At 36.8% G+C, this 15,408-nt stretch overlaps 1 protein-coding gene across 3 annotated transcripts in view; it reads right to left on the minus strand.

Moving 5' to 3' along the window:
- MAGI3 (membrane associated guanylate kinase, WW and PDZ domain containing 3) overlaps positions 1-15,408 on the minus strand; it is a 239,427-nt gene that overhangs the window by 86,976 nt on the left and 137,043 nt on the right. For 2 of the 3 annotated variants that reach the window (XM_001925127.7, XM_005655429.3), the window contains exons 2-3: positions 13,274-13,390; positions 1,244-1,363 (exon numbers count right to left, since the gene is read on the minus strand). In XM_001925127.7, coding sequence (XP_001925162.4) covers positions 1,244-1,363; positions 13,274-13,390 — 237 coding nt within the window. The remainder of the gene's footprint in view (positions 1-1,243; positions 1,364-13,273; positions 13,391-15,408) is intronic. The other variant, XM_021090716.1, reaches the window with a different exon arrangement.

The raw sequence follows: 15,408 nt of genomic DNA on the forward strand, positions 1-15,408 counted from the left end.
TCCCCACTGACATGTAGGATTTATGAAGGCAGTATCATTTTACTCTTGCTCAGCACAGCACCTCCAGTCCCTCTGATAGTGCTTGGCACATAGTAGGTACTTAACAAATGGGATGGTGAACAAATGAAAAAGGATCAATAAACCAATACATGAATGAATGAGTTGGGGGAGCTAAGCCCAGAAAGGGGAGCTGAGTCAAACTTAGCAGGGAAAAGGAAATCACGCAAGATTCTGAAAGAGAGCCGTGACCACAACTGCACCTGAGGAAGACCAGCATGGTGGAAACAAGCAGGGTGGATGGCTGAGAGGGACGAGGTTGGAACAAATGAGGTCCCCTGTGACAGCTGACATGCGCTAGTTCAGTGGGTCTGCAATGAGGTGATGGAGGTAGAAGGGCAGAGTGAAAGCCGTTCCAGAGGGAGCAATGACTAGATTTGGTAACAGACTAGATGAAAACTGTGAGAAAAAGAAGGAAGCAAATGAAGACTCCCCTGTTTTGAGCACTTGGTGCAGCTCAAGAGAAATTACAAAGAACTACTCTTGGGTATGTTGCATTCATGGCTAGAAACCTATGAACACCGTCTCTAAGCACCAAAGATAATATTGAGTAAGAAAGACATGCTCTCTGTGAGAAGGGCAATTACAGCAGCATGATGAAGCAGGGATGGGAAGGTATAGGTGCCCGCGGGGTGCACAAGTGTGCCAGTCATGAGGGTTAGATAAGAAAGAAAAAAAGATCCAATCAAGAATCTTAACAGTTGAAATTGATCTTACATCAGTACTTCTTAGAATCACTTGACTAGAGAAGATTTAGGACAAGAAAACCAATTTTTTCTGGTCTTTTGTTATTTTCTCCCTCAACCTATGTTTTCCCCAGACAGCCAAGGTATAAACAGATTTTTTTCAAATATATGGTATTTGGATTTCCAACCACAAATAGAACTCACAAGTACTTGGTGACTTGATATGATAAAATAGGAATCGCATGCAAACTGGCCAGTCTGAATGACTTTAATATACTGCATACTTTATAGTAGGATGGAGTGCTTCTGCTAATCGATTAGTCCATTTTAATTAGTAAATCACAAATAGCCTAATCAAAAGAAAAATCACCCAAGGACTGATAGAAAAAACTTAAAAAAAAAAAAAAAAAAGGGTATTTTGCTGATTAAATTCCCTCTAAAAGAATTCCAAACAATCACGTAGTTTTCTGGGTTGCTGTTGTCAGTATTTAGGGACATACCATCATACGTTCCACTTTCTAATAATGCTCCACTCTCTTCCAGTGCTTTGAATTGTTCAACAGAAATGAAATTATAGTCCACCCCTGGTACTTCCCCATCCCTGGGGGCCCTCGTAGTGCCTAAGGAAAAAAAACAAGAAAAAAAAAAAAGAGGTTGTAAAGTGCTTTTAAACTTAGAGAATTTTGAGACTAAGAGAAAATTCAGTTTATAGAGAACACATGGAAGAAACAGACTACTGAATATAGTTATCTTCTAAGAGTGATGATCAGAGAATTTTAGGCAAATCAACATTCCTAGATGAAAGGAGGACAGTAAATAATGCAGGATGGGTACATGTATTTTAATAAAATCTACAGATAGCTATGAAATCCAAAATCACAAAGATTAAAATGTTAACCTCAAAGGAAGCTTAAGTTTCAGAGACACAATAGTTAACGCTTCTTTCAAATCTCAATTATCATGACTTAACACTTGAAGGAGAGAGAAATCCACTAAGGATAAACTTTGTGTTTTTGTAGCTGCCTTACGTATTTTCCCTTCCTTAGCATAAATGTAAATTAACATTCTACTTAACCAGAGGTGTGAAAGGCAATAAAAAGAAACAATGTTTAAAAGCTCTTCTAATGAATCCCATTTAAAAAACTTGAACAAATGTTGATTATGAAATTATGTTAGACTAATGAATAAAGGGCTTAAGGCTTAAGCTAGGAACTCACATATTGCTTCTCCAAGCCATTATTCTCTTCAAGTAATTTTAAAAAACTAAGCACTAAGTAAACTGTTCAATGAAATTCACTACGGCAACAGAGCACTAAATGTCTGTCTATTAAGGAATTGATGACAAAGTAAAATCTTTCGTTTAGATCGAAGACATAAGTTCAGGTTATGGCAGCATTGCTGTATTTTACTGAATTTCACTGGACAAAAATCTATACTCTTTTGAACTGATGTTGGAAATATTGCAAATACTAGAGAATATGAAAAAAAAAGAAATCCAGGTAGTCAGCCTAGAAACAGAGTTGGGATACTGTCCTGTGCAAGGATGCCTTCTCCAGCCCGTTACTCTACTTCTGCTCCCTATTTGTCATCAGCATTCCAAGCCAGAAACCTGAGAGTCAGTCGCCCTGAGTTCTTCCCTCTACTCCACGTCCAGTCACCAAATCAGATTGATTCCGTCTCCTAACTACCTGCAGGATTTAGAGCCTTGTCTTCATTCTCACACCCACTTCATATCATTACCTATGGTCTGTTGCTATGGTCTCCTGGAATCAACCCTTTCAGCTTCCTGGCTCCACCTCTTATCCAACCTATAGCCAATGCCTTTTCTAAAACAGACTGAACAACAACAACAAAAAACCCCTCTAAACCCATCAATAGTTCCCATGATCCTTGGCATAAAAATCCAGACTCTACCTCACTGGCTTTTTTCTTGCCTCACCCTTTTCATATTCTAAGTTTTAGCCATAAAAGATTTTTTCCCCCCAGCTCTTTCAGTGTTCTTTGCAGCTGCTTATCTCCAAGGCCTTTGTCCAAGCCATTCTTTTCCTTGGAAGACTTTCTATTCTCTTTGGCGCCCCCTTTCCTCAGCTAATTTCTACTCATCCTTCAGGTCCCAGTTTAGAAAGCTTCTTTAGAGAATCTGCCTTGATTCCCATCGAGGGAACGGCAATATGCAGGGACCACGTCTACTCGGTTCAGAGTAATAGCCCCACGTCTGAGCACAGTACAGAACCCCAGTAAGTACTTAATATAAATAGCTGTCAAAGAAATTAAGTGAAACTTTATACAAATGTAATTAGCACAGTGCCTGGCAATATGCTATCATTATTATAAATTAACTCATGGCAAGTTATTAATTGCATTTACTTATCAGTAGCATTACATTCTATTATATTTTGTGACATGTGAAAAAAATCCACAATGATGATGATAAAACATTTATGGTAATGCTCTCAGAAAATAACGATTAAGCCAACATTCCAAGCAATGAAGACTGTATTCAATGAATGTTCCCTCTTATTTTTACTCAACTTTTTATAAAAACAATTATTTCTTTGCTGTCTTATCTCACGGAGGATAGAAAAATCTGGAAAACATCACTTCCTTTTTTCTTAACATATTTTTTATCATCAAATTTTTGTTTCTCATATACTGATGAAAATTACACTGTTAGATTCCCTGAATCGACAGCTTTTAGTTCCATATGAAGTACAAGTTAACATTAGAAAATAAATTCAATGATTGAATTTATGATTAGTAGCTGTGAAAGATGGAAACACATGGCCACATTTGTACTGTTGCCTCACCTTCTGAATCTGGACTGGATTTTTTGGCTTGCTTTGAATAAATTAAGATGATGTTGTGCAAGTTCAGGAGTCTAGATTTCCATCTTTGCCTTCTTGGAATGGTCCCACCACATGTACGGATGTCCAGGCTAGACTACTGAATGATAAGAGGCCCATCCAACAAACAGCACCAAGGCCCCAGACATGTGAATGAGGCCAGTGCAGCCCCTCTGACCCCAGCTGAGCTGCCAATGACTGAGCTCAGCTAACTCATGAAATCATGAGAATACATGATGGTTATTTTAAGCCACTAAGTTCTAGGGTAGTCTGTTATGCAGCAAAGGCTAATTGAAATACTATCCAAATAAACTCTGCTATAAAACATAATGAACTATATAAAACCCAATTTAAGAGCAAACCATATTATAGATTTTATATATATATATATATATATATATATATTTTTTTTTTTTTTTTAAGGCACTAATCCAATGGGCAGAACAACTCTGCTTCAGTCTGGTGTGATTATTAATGGTACGATTTTGAGCAAGCCCTTAATCCTTCTGGGGCTCCCTTCTGTTTCTACCAAGTGGCACTGAGCAAGAGGGTGTTCACAGTTCTTTCCATTAATAGATATAAAATGTTGTGTGATTCCAACATATAAATTTCTAAGACTTACAAAGTAGCTTTAATGTTAATTCTCTCTACAAATATAAATTTTCACTTCTCCCCAAAACTTGTAATCTTGTATACATAAAAAGTTCTCTGCCTTGCCCTATTCTACTCCATTTTCAGCATGCCAGAAAATTTATTCTTCTATTCTCCTGATACTCTATATATTTAATGTAAAGCCTTGTACATCCCCTCCAGTCAACCCCAAATTTCTCCTTTTTACATAAAAATTCCTCTGAGTTGTGTTTACTCAGTCTCCAATTACTCTCCTCTCGTTCTCTCTTGGGCCCACTCCAAAAAGATCATTGCCCCAACCATTCCCACTGAAACAATCTGTTAACTGCATCATGGGTCTCCACTTTGCTTAATCCAAAGGTCAAGTCTACTACTTGACCAATCAACAACTTTTGACATAACTGATCATTTCCCCCTTCTTGTATTATTCTGAAATATACAGAAAAGTACATAAAACATACAAAGTTTAACAAGCAATAATAAAGCAAACTCATCTGGATGAAGAAAGAGAACATTACCAGGATGCCAAAAGCCTTCTGTGTGCCTCCAATCATAAATCTCTCCTCCCCTCTGTCCCCAAAGTAATCACAACCTTGACATTTGTGAGGAAATCTCTTTTAAAATGTTTTTACCAATTAAGTAATGCATTTCTGAGCAACACAGCTTGGCTTTGCCTGTTTTGTAATTCCGTATGAATGGGATCACACAATATGCATCCTTTTGTGTCCACATCAATACTTGTTATCACGTCTTTTAACTTCTGCCAACAAGCCAAATATGTAAATGCATCTCACTGTGTATTTGATGTGCAACTGCCTTATAAGATTAAACATTCTTTTTCATATACTGACTCGCCACAGAGATTTCTTTTGTTGTGAAGTGGCTGTTCAAGTCCTCTGCCACTTCTCTAGTCGATTGCCTGTCTTTTTAAAGTTGTAGTTCTTTACATTCTGGACATTACTTCACTTCATCAAATCTAAGTAATCAACAGTTTCTGAAACACACTATTATTTTATGCCTAAAAAAGAAAAAAAAAACCTCTGGCAATATGTAATCTAAAGATTTCATGTATTTTAAGACGCATTCCAATTACAAAGAGGTTAAAATGTGAAATAACTGTGTCTTAGTATTGAAGCAGTGCAGTCCTTTGCCAGATATATGTGTTGCAAACGGGGTGTTTCTGCTAAAATGGGAAATATGTTTTCCTGAAATAGTGACTTCTTGCTAAATCATGCACCAAAAATAATAGAAGATTATAGAGAAAATAGGGTAGGGTTGATCTCTCCAAAACTACCGCACCTAGTAAAGTCAGTCCCAATGAAAAACATTAATACAATTTAAAAGATATGTTATATTCCTAATAAGAAATACTAGAGTAAATAAAATACTCTGTCTTTTAAGAACATTAAGAAGAAGCCAGCTAGCATGCACCCCACTCCTCAGCACTGTAGAGAATCTTAGCACTAAATCATGCTGTTCCCTAAAAGCTTTGTCTTGTGTTAATTGACTGACTTTTTATCCGGGTCCTCCAAGGTCATCCTGAGGTGGGCACATGCACAGATCTGGGCAGTAGGAGGGCCTAGGCAGTGCAGACACAAAGCTGTTCCCTGTCTTGAGTGCCTGTGAAATCCTTTATGAAATGAGCCACCCGCCTTAAAAAATACCTTTAAAAAAAAATCAAAAAAAATAAAAATAAGAAAAAGAAAATGAAAAGGTAGCTTGACAGAAAGGGGTACATGGAGAGCTGAGGCTACTGAATAATACAGCCCTTATTGGAGAAGGTATGTAGCCGCCCACTGGATAGTAGAGAAGTTTGCTAGGTGCCTTGGCACAGAGCTGGTTCATAGACAGTGGGCAGGGAACTGTCTGCTGGAGTACCAATAAAGGTCACCAAGCAAGCTGCCTTGAATGGTAGGGATGAATGTAGAAGGTGTTTCTGACTTACTAGAAAACAAGCTGGGACACTAGCTGGGCTTGCTAGAAACCCACTGGAAAGCCACTTGGAAGAGATATTGCTGAAATCTGGGGTCCCCACAGAATTCAGTAGTAAAAGAGGAATTCGGCTGGTGCATTGGTAGAACTCATGAAGCCACCTATGAAGGTGTTCTGGAACTTACTGCTGGGGTTCTCCCTGAACAGCCCCCATGGGCACCACTGAACTTGCCCCTGGGGAGCTGATGCTAGAGTACCATTGAAACTTACTCTATTTTGTAGGCAGAAGCCAAAAGAAAAAGACACACTGGAACCAGGAAAAGAAGGCTCTTCTTTCTCCAGTAGCCTTCCTGCACCCTCTACTGACAAAGCTTAACACTGTGCCAGATGGTAAGGGGAAAATGTGACAGTATCATAAGTGGGCAAAAAAAGATATGAAGCCATGAGGCAGTGAGTAATAACTGGCAGACTAGTTTTCAGAGAACGTCTACCACAAACTGAAGTTGAATTTCTTCAGTCAAATGTTTTTTCAGCACCTATTGAGAAGATCATATGGCTTTTCTAGACTGTTACTATAATAATTTTCAAATGTTATACCAACCTTGCATTCCTGGGACAAATTCCACTTGGTCATAATGTGTTACCTTCCTTACATGTTACTATATAGCATTTTGTTAAAATAGTTAAAGGATTTTTGAGCCTACGTTCATGAAAGAATTTAGTCTAATATTCTTTTAATGTTTTCATCTGGCTTTAAAATCAGGATAATGCTCAGATCACAGTGAGTTAGGAAGTGTTCTATTTTTCAGAAGTTGTGCAGAATTGGCATTATTTCTTCCTTAAATATTTGGAACAATTCACCAGTACCATCTGGGCTTGAAATTCTCTTTATGGAAAAGTTACAAACTACAAATTTAATTTCTTTTACAGATTATAGGGCTGTTCAGTTATCTCAGAATAAGTAAGGATTGGTAGTTTTTGTCTTTCAAGGAATTTATCCATTTCATCTGAGTTGTTGAGTTTACTAGCTTAAGATTGTTTAGCATATCCTTTATTATTCACTTAACATCTAAAGGATTTTTTTTTTGGTCTTTTAAGGACTGCACCCATGGCACATGGAGGTTCCCAGGCTAGGGGTCAAATCAGAGCTGCAGCTGCCAGCCTACACCACAGCCACAGCAACTCGGGTTCCAAGCCATGGAACTGCAGCTCACGGCAATGCCAGACCCTTCACCTCTGAGTAGGGCCAGGGATCGAACCTGCATCCTCATGGATCCTAGCAGGATTTGTTACCACTGAGCCACAGCCGGAACTCCCTCTAGGATTTTTAGTGATGCCATCTCTCTTATTCCCAACACTGTTGTTTATCACTCGTATTGATCTGAAAGAAGCGGCTCTGGATTTCACTGATTTTTCCCTATCACTTCTGTTTTCTAGTTCATTGACTTCTGCTCTTATCTTTATTATTTCCTTCCTGCTACTTAATTTGGGTTTATTTTCCTCTTAAGATCGAAATTTAGATCACTGAATGAGATCTTTATTATTTTTAATATAAATATTTAATACTATAAATTTTCCTCTAAATACAGCTCTAGCAACATCCCACAAATTGATATGTTATACTGACATGTGTGATACTTTGTGATTTCCCTTGTGGCTTATTTTTTAACTCACAGATTAGTTAGAAGTGTGCTATTTAATTTCCAAATCCTTGGAAATTCTCCAGATGTCTTTCTGTAAATGATTTCTAATTTAATTCCATTAGGATCAGAGAACATATTTTATATGATTTAAACCCTCTAAAATTTACTGAGTCTCATTTTATGGTCCAGAACATGGTCTATGTTTGTAAATGTTTCTATGCACACTAGAAAAGAACATATATCCTTATGTTGCTGGGTGGCACATTCTAACAAATAACAATTAAGACAAGTTGACTGAAAGTATTCCATGTGTTACAGCCTTATAGATTTTTTTGTTTACTTTTTCTAAAGAGGGTACTTATACTTTTCTATTTTCCTTTTATTTTCATTCTGGTATCATTTCCATTCCATCTGAAGAACTTACTTTAGTATTTCTTAAAGTGCAAGTCTGCTGGAAAAAAATTCCCTTACCCTTTTTGTCTCAAAAGTTCTTCATGTTTAAGGTTATTTTATTGTACACAGAAATCTAGGTTGGCATTTGCTCCTTCCAGCATGTTAAAGATGACATTTGATTAACTTCTGGCTTGTATTTTTTTCTATCGATAAGCCTGCAGTTATTCTATGTTCCCTTGTATGTATGGATCTCTTTTTCTGTCTGACTTTTACATTTTTCTCTTTATCACTGGTTTTCAGCAATTAGATTATTATGTACATTGATATATCTTTTGAGATTATTTCTTCAGCTCGGGGCTTGTTGAGTTTCTTAGATCTACCAGACTTAATTTCTGTCAAATGTGGAAACATTTCAGCCACGATTTCTTCAAAGATTTTTTTTTCCTGCTTCCCCGACTTTGGCTTGAACCATAGATCAATATGAACAGACCACAGTTCTGTTCTTCTTACAATCCAATGTATGAAAATAGCTGTTATATATATATCTTGCCCAATTTCTAGTCATTTATGGTAAGAGGGTAAATCCAGTACAAGCTAGTTCTTCATGGCAAAAGTAGAAGTGTCTCTGTCTCTCTCACTTTTTGATTGCTTAAAAAAAGTTTAGTCTTTTTCCTCTCCATGTTTCAGTTTGACTAGTTCATACTGCTATGTCTTCAAGTTTACTGATCTTTTCCCTTGTAGTTTATAATCTGCTCTTAAACCTATCCAGGGAATTTTTGAAGTTCCATTTAGTTCTTTCAAAAATACACATTTTGTTTTCTCTTCATCCTGTTCATACTGTCCTTTAAATCCTTGCACATATTTATGATAACCCTAAAAATTTTGTTATGGTCATCATCTGTGTCATTTCTGATTGTTTTTTCTTAATCAGTTCACTTTTCTTTTGATTATGGGTCACATTTTCTTGCTTTTTTGTATGCCTAATAATTTTTTATTAAATGCTGATATTGTGTCTAATATTCAGTATTTAGATTTTGTTGTCTTTCTTTAAAGAGTGTTGATTTTTTTTCTCTTTTCCTCCCTCCCCTCCTTTGTTTTTTCTAACAGTTAAGTTATATGCATATTCGTTTGATCTTTTGGGGGTTTTTAAAATTAAACTTTGTTAAAGTGGGCCGTAGGAAGCTTAATCTATGGCCATTTTAACCCTACTAGTAAGCTTTGCCCCTTATGAGGTCTCTCCACTCAGACTGGTTAGAACTCCAATTTCTCTTGGCCCTGTGTAAGCTCTGGGAATTATTAACCTTACAGCTCCCAAAGAGTTCTTTATTCTGCCATGTAGATTCCCATCCTACACATTCTCAGTTTAGTATTTAGCAATGCACCCAAGGAGACACCTTAGCAATTTGCCTGAGCTCCTTTTCTTTCCAGCTCTTTCCTCTCTGACACCCTGTCCTGCAAATTCCAGACACCTCTGAATCATGAACTCAGATTTCTGTTCCTTCCACTCAGAGTCTGCTGAACTCTGCCTGGGCTCTCCGTCCCTGTGCTATGGCCTATAAAGTGCCCCCAAGCAGAAAGTTGAGGAAATTATAGGACTCCTTTGTGTGTAGTTTCCTCTCCGCCTCTCTTAGGGATCATAGTTGTGTTCTATCTATAGTCCAATGTCTGACAACAGTACAAGTTTCTCTCTCTCTTATTATTTCGTTAAATAGTCTCAGATTTTGTCAATGGGCATGATTTGTAGGTGGCTTTTTTATATTCTGATATGGCCTCCAAATAAATAAACTTTCTAGTACAATTAGATATTTCAAGCTCACCTTTTACTTTCCTTGCCCAGCCCTGGAATCAGAATTTTCTCCAGGATGATCTGGTACCTCTCAGTAAAGAATTACATTTAGAGGCCAGGAAGTGACCATTCAGTTTGCTAAGTGCTACTCATACATCAGAGCTTCCATATTCTTGGACAGGTTTTGGACATTTCGGTTTTTAAGTTAGGAGGTCTCGTTAGGATCTGAAATAGCTGCAGCTGTTTGGAACCTGTGAATTATAACAAATAAATTGAAGCTCCTTTCTAGGACAAAACCTCATACTGGGGAGAAACTGCAAAACTAGGACATTAGAAGTAAGTTAAAAAGAAGATCCAAGTGAAAGTGGTAGAGGGCAGCAGAAAGTGCAAGGACATATTTTTATTAACTTGCTTTAACAAGGAAGGAGGGAGCTCTAGAGCTACGAAACTAAAAATGCTACCCTGAAACACCCAATGTGGGCAAAATACCAAGTTACTTACAAGGGAATAACCATCAGATTGTTTTCAGATTGTGTAAGAGCAATGTTTCAATGCCAGAAGACAATTAGATAACTGACTAATAAGAGTCAGGGAAATCTTTGTGAGCCAAGGATTTCATATCCATCCAAAAAAACTTGAAAATATAAAGGCCAAGCATACAACTCCGATAAAGATCCTGTGAACCCTTTGCGGCAATCTGGTAGAGAGCAAGTTTTAGAAAACCACAATTACTGAAGAAACAACAATATAAGGGTTGTTAATTAAATATATATCTACCCATAGAATAGAGAATAAATGCTTATAAAAATGGGAGAGTATGTAATGGCTATTTGCATTGCCCATATAGATACAGCTCAAATATCAAAAAACAGTGAGAAAAAGGAAACCATATGCAAAGTAGAATAAGCTTACTGACTACCTTATATTTGTTGGAAATAAAAGATATTACTTCAGGAGTTCCCATTGTGGCTCAGTGAATGAAGGACCTGCTGTTGTCCCTGTGAGGATGCAGGTTGGATCCCTGGCCTCTCTCAGTGGGTTAAGGATCTGGCATGGCTGTGGCCTAGGCCGCAGCTGCAGCTCTGATTCGACCCCTAGCCCAAGAACTTCCATATGTTGCAGGTGCAGCTGTAAAAAAAAAAATTAAAAAAAAAGAAAAGAAAAAGATATTACTTCAAGTCAGATGATGGGACTGGGAGAGGGAAGGGGTTAGAAGAAATGATTAGATAATTTTAACACTGCTCATAGGAGGGACACCAAATGGAGGAGGAGAAACAGAAGAGTTTTATATCGAGGTGTGAAGGTAGCCATTAGCATAAAGAGGCAAATCTTCCTAACAAGAGAGAGAAATTAAACAGACTACACTGTCAAAGCCTTGACAATATGAAAGGCCTGTGTATGGGTAAAACAGAAAAATATGACAAAAATGAGACTAAAGATATCGATCAAACTAATACATACAAAGCTTCACTTCGGGCTACAAAGTTCAACACAATTTGTAAAACAGAGATTCAGAAAGATAAAAGAATAAAAAGAGGGGTAAAGATTTATCAGGCAAATGCCAAGAAAAGATGTTAGGACTTGTGATTCTGAAATCTGACAAGGCAGATTTATGGGAGGAAATAATCAATAGTCAGATTTTAAAACAAAATATTTTATAGCATGTTAAGGAGTCTAGACTTATAGTCAATAGAAGTTTTTGAAGGATAAACTATAGATGGACAAGAATCAGACATGCATTTTAAAGATGGACGCGACTGAGGTGACATGGGAGGCAGGGGACACAATAAGAATGGGGCAGGAGACAAACACTGCTTGAGTACCTGCTCCAGACCAAGTGGTTTACACTTGTGTTCTCCCTTTAATCCTAGTAACCAAACGCGTTGAGCCCAATTATTCACATTTGAAATATGGAGATTCTGAAGCCTAGGAAGTTTAAGTAACCTGCGCAAATGAACCAGCCAACAACATGCTAAAGTCAAGATTTTGAGGTCAGTTTTACAAAGCTATTTGCCACCACATGACATTATTATTTTTTTTCTTTAAAAAAAAAAAAGTCCAAACAAGGAGTGAGTATCTACAGTAGTACAGATGGATAGGTATTTAAGACGCATAATTAGAAAGGCTTGGTGATGGACTGAACATTGTGTGAGATTAAATAACAAGAAAAAGAAATCAAGAATTCCAGAAGCTTTATAAAAGGTAGTATCCACAAGGAGTTGCAGATACACTCCAAAGTAAAAACAAACCAGAATGTTCTTTTATGCCCTTTTATTGTTTTCTGCTATTATCCTTCCCCAGATTACACTAAATTAAACTAAGCATACATGATTTCTTATGTGTTTAGTAATATTGGTGCATTGGTAGTAACATCTCATGTTTTCCTTAATATCAATCTTACATTAGAAATAATGGAGAAGGGACCCTAAACTTAACAGAATTAAATTTAAATTATCTCTATTTCTCAGTAGCAAAATGGAAAGACCAAGAACACTCAGAGAACAAAATAAAAGCTCATAGAGTTTTATGAGAACTGTTGGGGGTCACAGGCGCAACCTCCAAATATGCTTCATACATATTTGAATTAAAATTACTTAAGAAATGGCTGGTGCAAGACAGATACTTCTAGAAAGTACCATTCTATTTTCTTATAGCTCTATAACAACCTTACCCAGATATCAATTATAAAAGCCTGTCTAAACCAAAAAAAAAAAAAAAAAAAAGCCGAAAATAAGATACCATTACAGTAACAGTCAGGTCCTGTGAAGACTAGTATAGATAAATACACCAACATTTAGATAAAAATTCAAAGTGGATTACCACAAAGCTGGCGCTTCATGCTTCCTCCTTTTTTCCTTTGGAGAAGAGGCAGACTTTAAGATTAGTAATATCCATATAATTAATATAAGAATGTTTGTTCTAGTGTATAAAGAATTGAGGGCAAAAAAGTCTTCATACTGCATAGGCTTTAGAAATGGATTCATAGGAATGAAACCTAGTTAGCAACACATACATTTAGACTCTTAAATTTTTTTAAATTTCCCCAATACATTTACTTTTAAATTCTTAAGGTCCAATGACTTTAAAAGTCACACTATAGACTCTCCTATTTTTTCTATTTTAAAAACAAAACCCATGAAAGTCCTCTGAAAATTTTTCTCTTTATCCATTTTTTCTTTCATTCCAGTGTCCCAGCTTAGTCTTCAATTTCATCTAAAACACTCTACTTAATATGCCTAAGTGTTAACTAGTTTAAATAAAGACATTGCGACCTCCATTTCTTTTATTCCATCTCATACTTACATGGAATGGTTCTCAAATAGAGATTATCTCTGATCACTTGCTGCAGTTTGTGGTCAATTGATCCTTTCTGAAACTGAAGACTCAGGTAATGTCGCAAATCTTTATTAATGACTTTGCCTAAAAAGAAAAACAAAACACAGAAGAAAAAACACGTAACTGTTAGATCTCCAGTTAAATATTGATGCCAGTGAATGAATACCCTTAAGCCATTGAGCTATAAATAGGAAAAAGAAATCAGAATATTTTACCAAATAAGATAACTATACAAATTTATTATAGGTACTATAATATTAAATAATTATATTTAATATATTAATACTAATTAATGTACTAAAACATATCCCTGTAATACACAATGCGGTCATCATTTTACCTGGTAGGAGAGAGAAGAATAGGACTTAAATACGATCTATACACTTACCACATCTCTTTCCCTGACCTATCTTCAAAATCATCAAACTCTTTCATATATACTGCAGATGTATTTTGGAAGTCAAAAAAGCACCTCAAATTTCAGATGACCAAAACAGAACTCTTAATTCTATACTCCCCCAGTGTTTTCCTCATCTTAAAAAATTACCACCCTCGATTCAATAAAATAAAAACCCAAAGCTAGAAGTCATCCTCAATTTCTCCCTTTTATTTCCACCCCCTGATGTAGTTTATTAACAGCTTTTGTCAGTTCTACAACCAAACATATTCCATAAATGCCCACCTTCTCCCCATTTCCACTGCCACCACTCTAAGCTAAGCCACCATCACTTCTCATCTGAAACTCAGCAACAGACTTCTAATCAGTCTCCCTGCATCCATTCTAGGCTCCCTCCTGCTCCCACCACTGACACACAAGAATGAGGTTTTAAACATAAATCAGATATTCACCACTCTGTTTAGAGCCACCATTGACTTCTTGCTGCCCTTGGAATATAATTCTAACATGTTCCAGCTCTGGCCATCTCTGACCCAAATTCATTCACTCTTTCCTTTCTCAAACTCTGTTCCACCCAGACTGGCCATCTTTCTGATCTCTAACAAGTTGAATGTTAGAGATCAGAAAGATCAGAACTTTCTGCCCATCACTAGGTTGAATAGGCATTTTCTGTCCCAGATACAATGCGAATAAATAAAAGCAAATTTTTTTTTTATTTGTGGGGAAAATGGGAAATTAAGAAGAGGAACATTAGGGGTCTCAAAAGAAATACTAAGCAGAAAAACGGGACTGCAGAAATCAGACAGCAATTAATTTTTTTTTTTTTTTTTTTTTTAGGGCTGTACCGTGGCATATGGAGGTTCTCGGGCTAGAGGTCCAATCAGAGCTACTGCTGCCGGCCACAGCCACAACCACAAAAACACAGGATCCGAGCTATGTCTGCAACCCACACTGAAGCTCACGGCAACACCAGATCCTTAACCCACTGAGCAAGGCCAGGGACCAAACCTGAATCCTCATGGATACTAGTTGGGTTTGTTACTGCTGAGCCATGACAGGAACTCCTGACAGCAGTGAATTTGTAATAAGGGTTGAACTTAAAATGAACATCAAAGCAATCCAAACATTTTAGACAAGACTTCAGATAATTAGAAAAGAGCAAAGTCAAAAGAAAATAGATTATCTTATTGAATACGAAATGACTAATTAATTAAAATATACTCTTTGGGTGTTTCATTTGGAACAGTATAAGCATGACCAGATCAAATCATTTAAAAGGTTACTACAGATCAGTTCATTCTTGTAACTATTATTCCAAAGCACAGCATTTCTAACCCCCTCTTTTGGTCTTTTCTCACATATATAAATAAACACTAACCTATACGAGAGGGTGTTAAAATAAGCAGGAAACCAGAGTGCTTCAAAACCTTAGCGATAACATTCACGTCCTCAACTAATAAACATAAACCAAAAAGTCCCTATTTAGCCTTGTCAAAAATAGATGCTGAGGAAGGGAAACTTGTGATCAAAGAAAAACCTGAGAGATACTCACAGGGATAACACAGAACAGTCTTCGGTCACAGAGGCTGCTTGTGCCAGGCACTTTGGGGCCCCAGCAACCCATGTCCAATTTAGATGGAATCTTATTATTTCATTATTTATTTATATTATAGTACTTGTTCCTTGCTGGGTAGAAGAAAAACCC

Source organism: Sus scrofa, chromosome 4, assembly GCF_000003025.6.
Source record: "Sus scrofa isolate TJ Tabasco breed Duroc chromosome 4, Sscrofa11.1, whole genome shotgun sequence".
Classification (NCBI taxonomy): Eukaryota; Metazoa; Chordata; class Mammalia; order Artiodactyla; family Suidae; genus Sus; species Sus scrofa.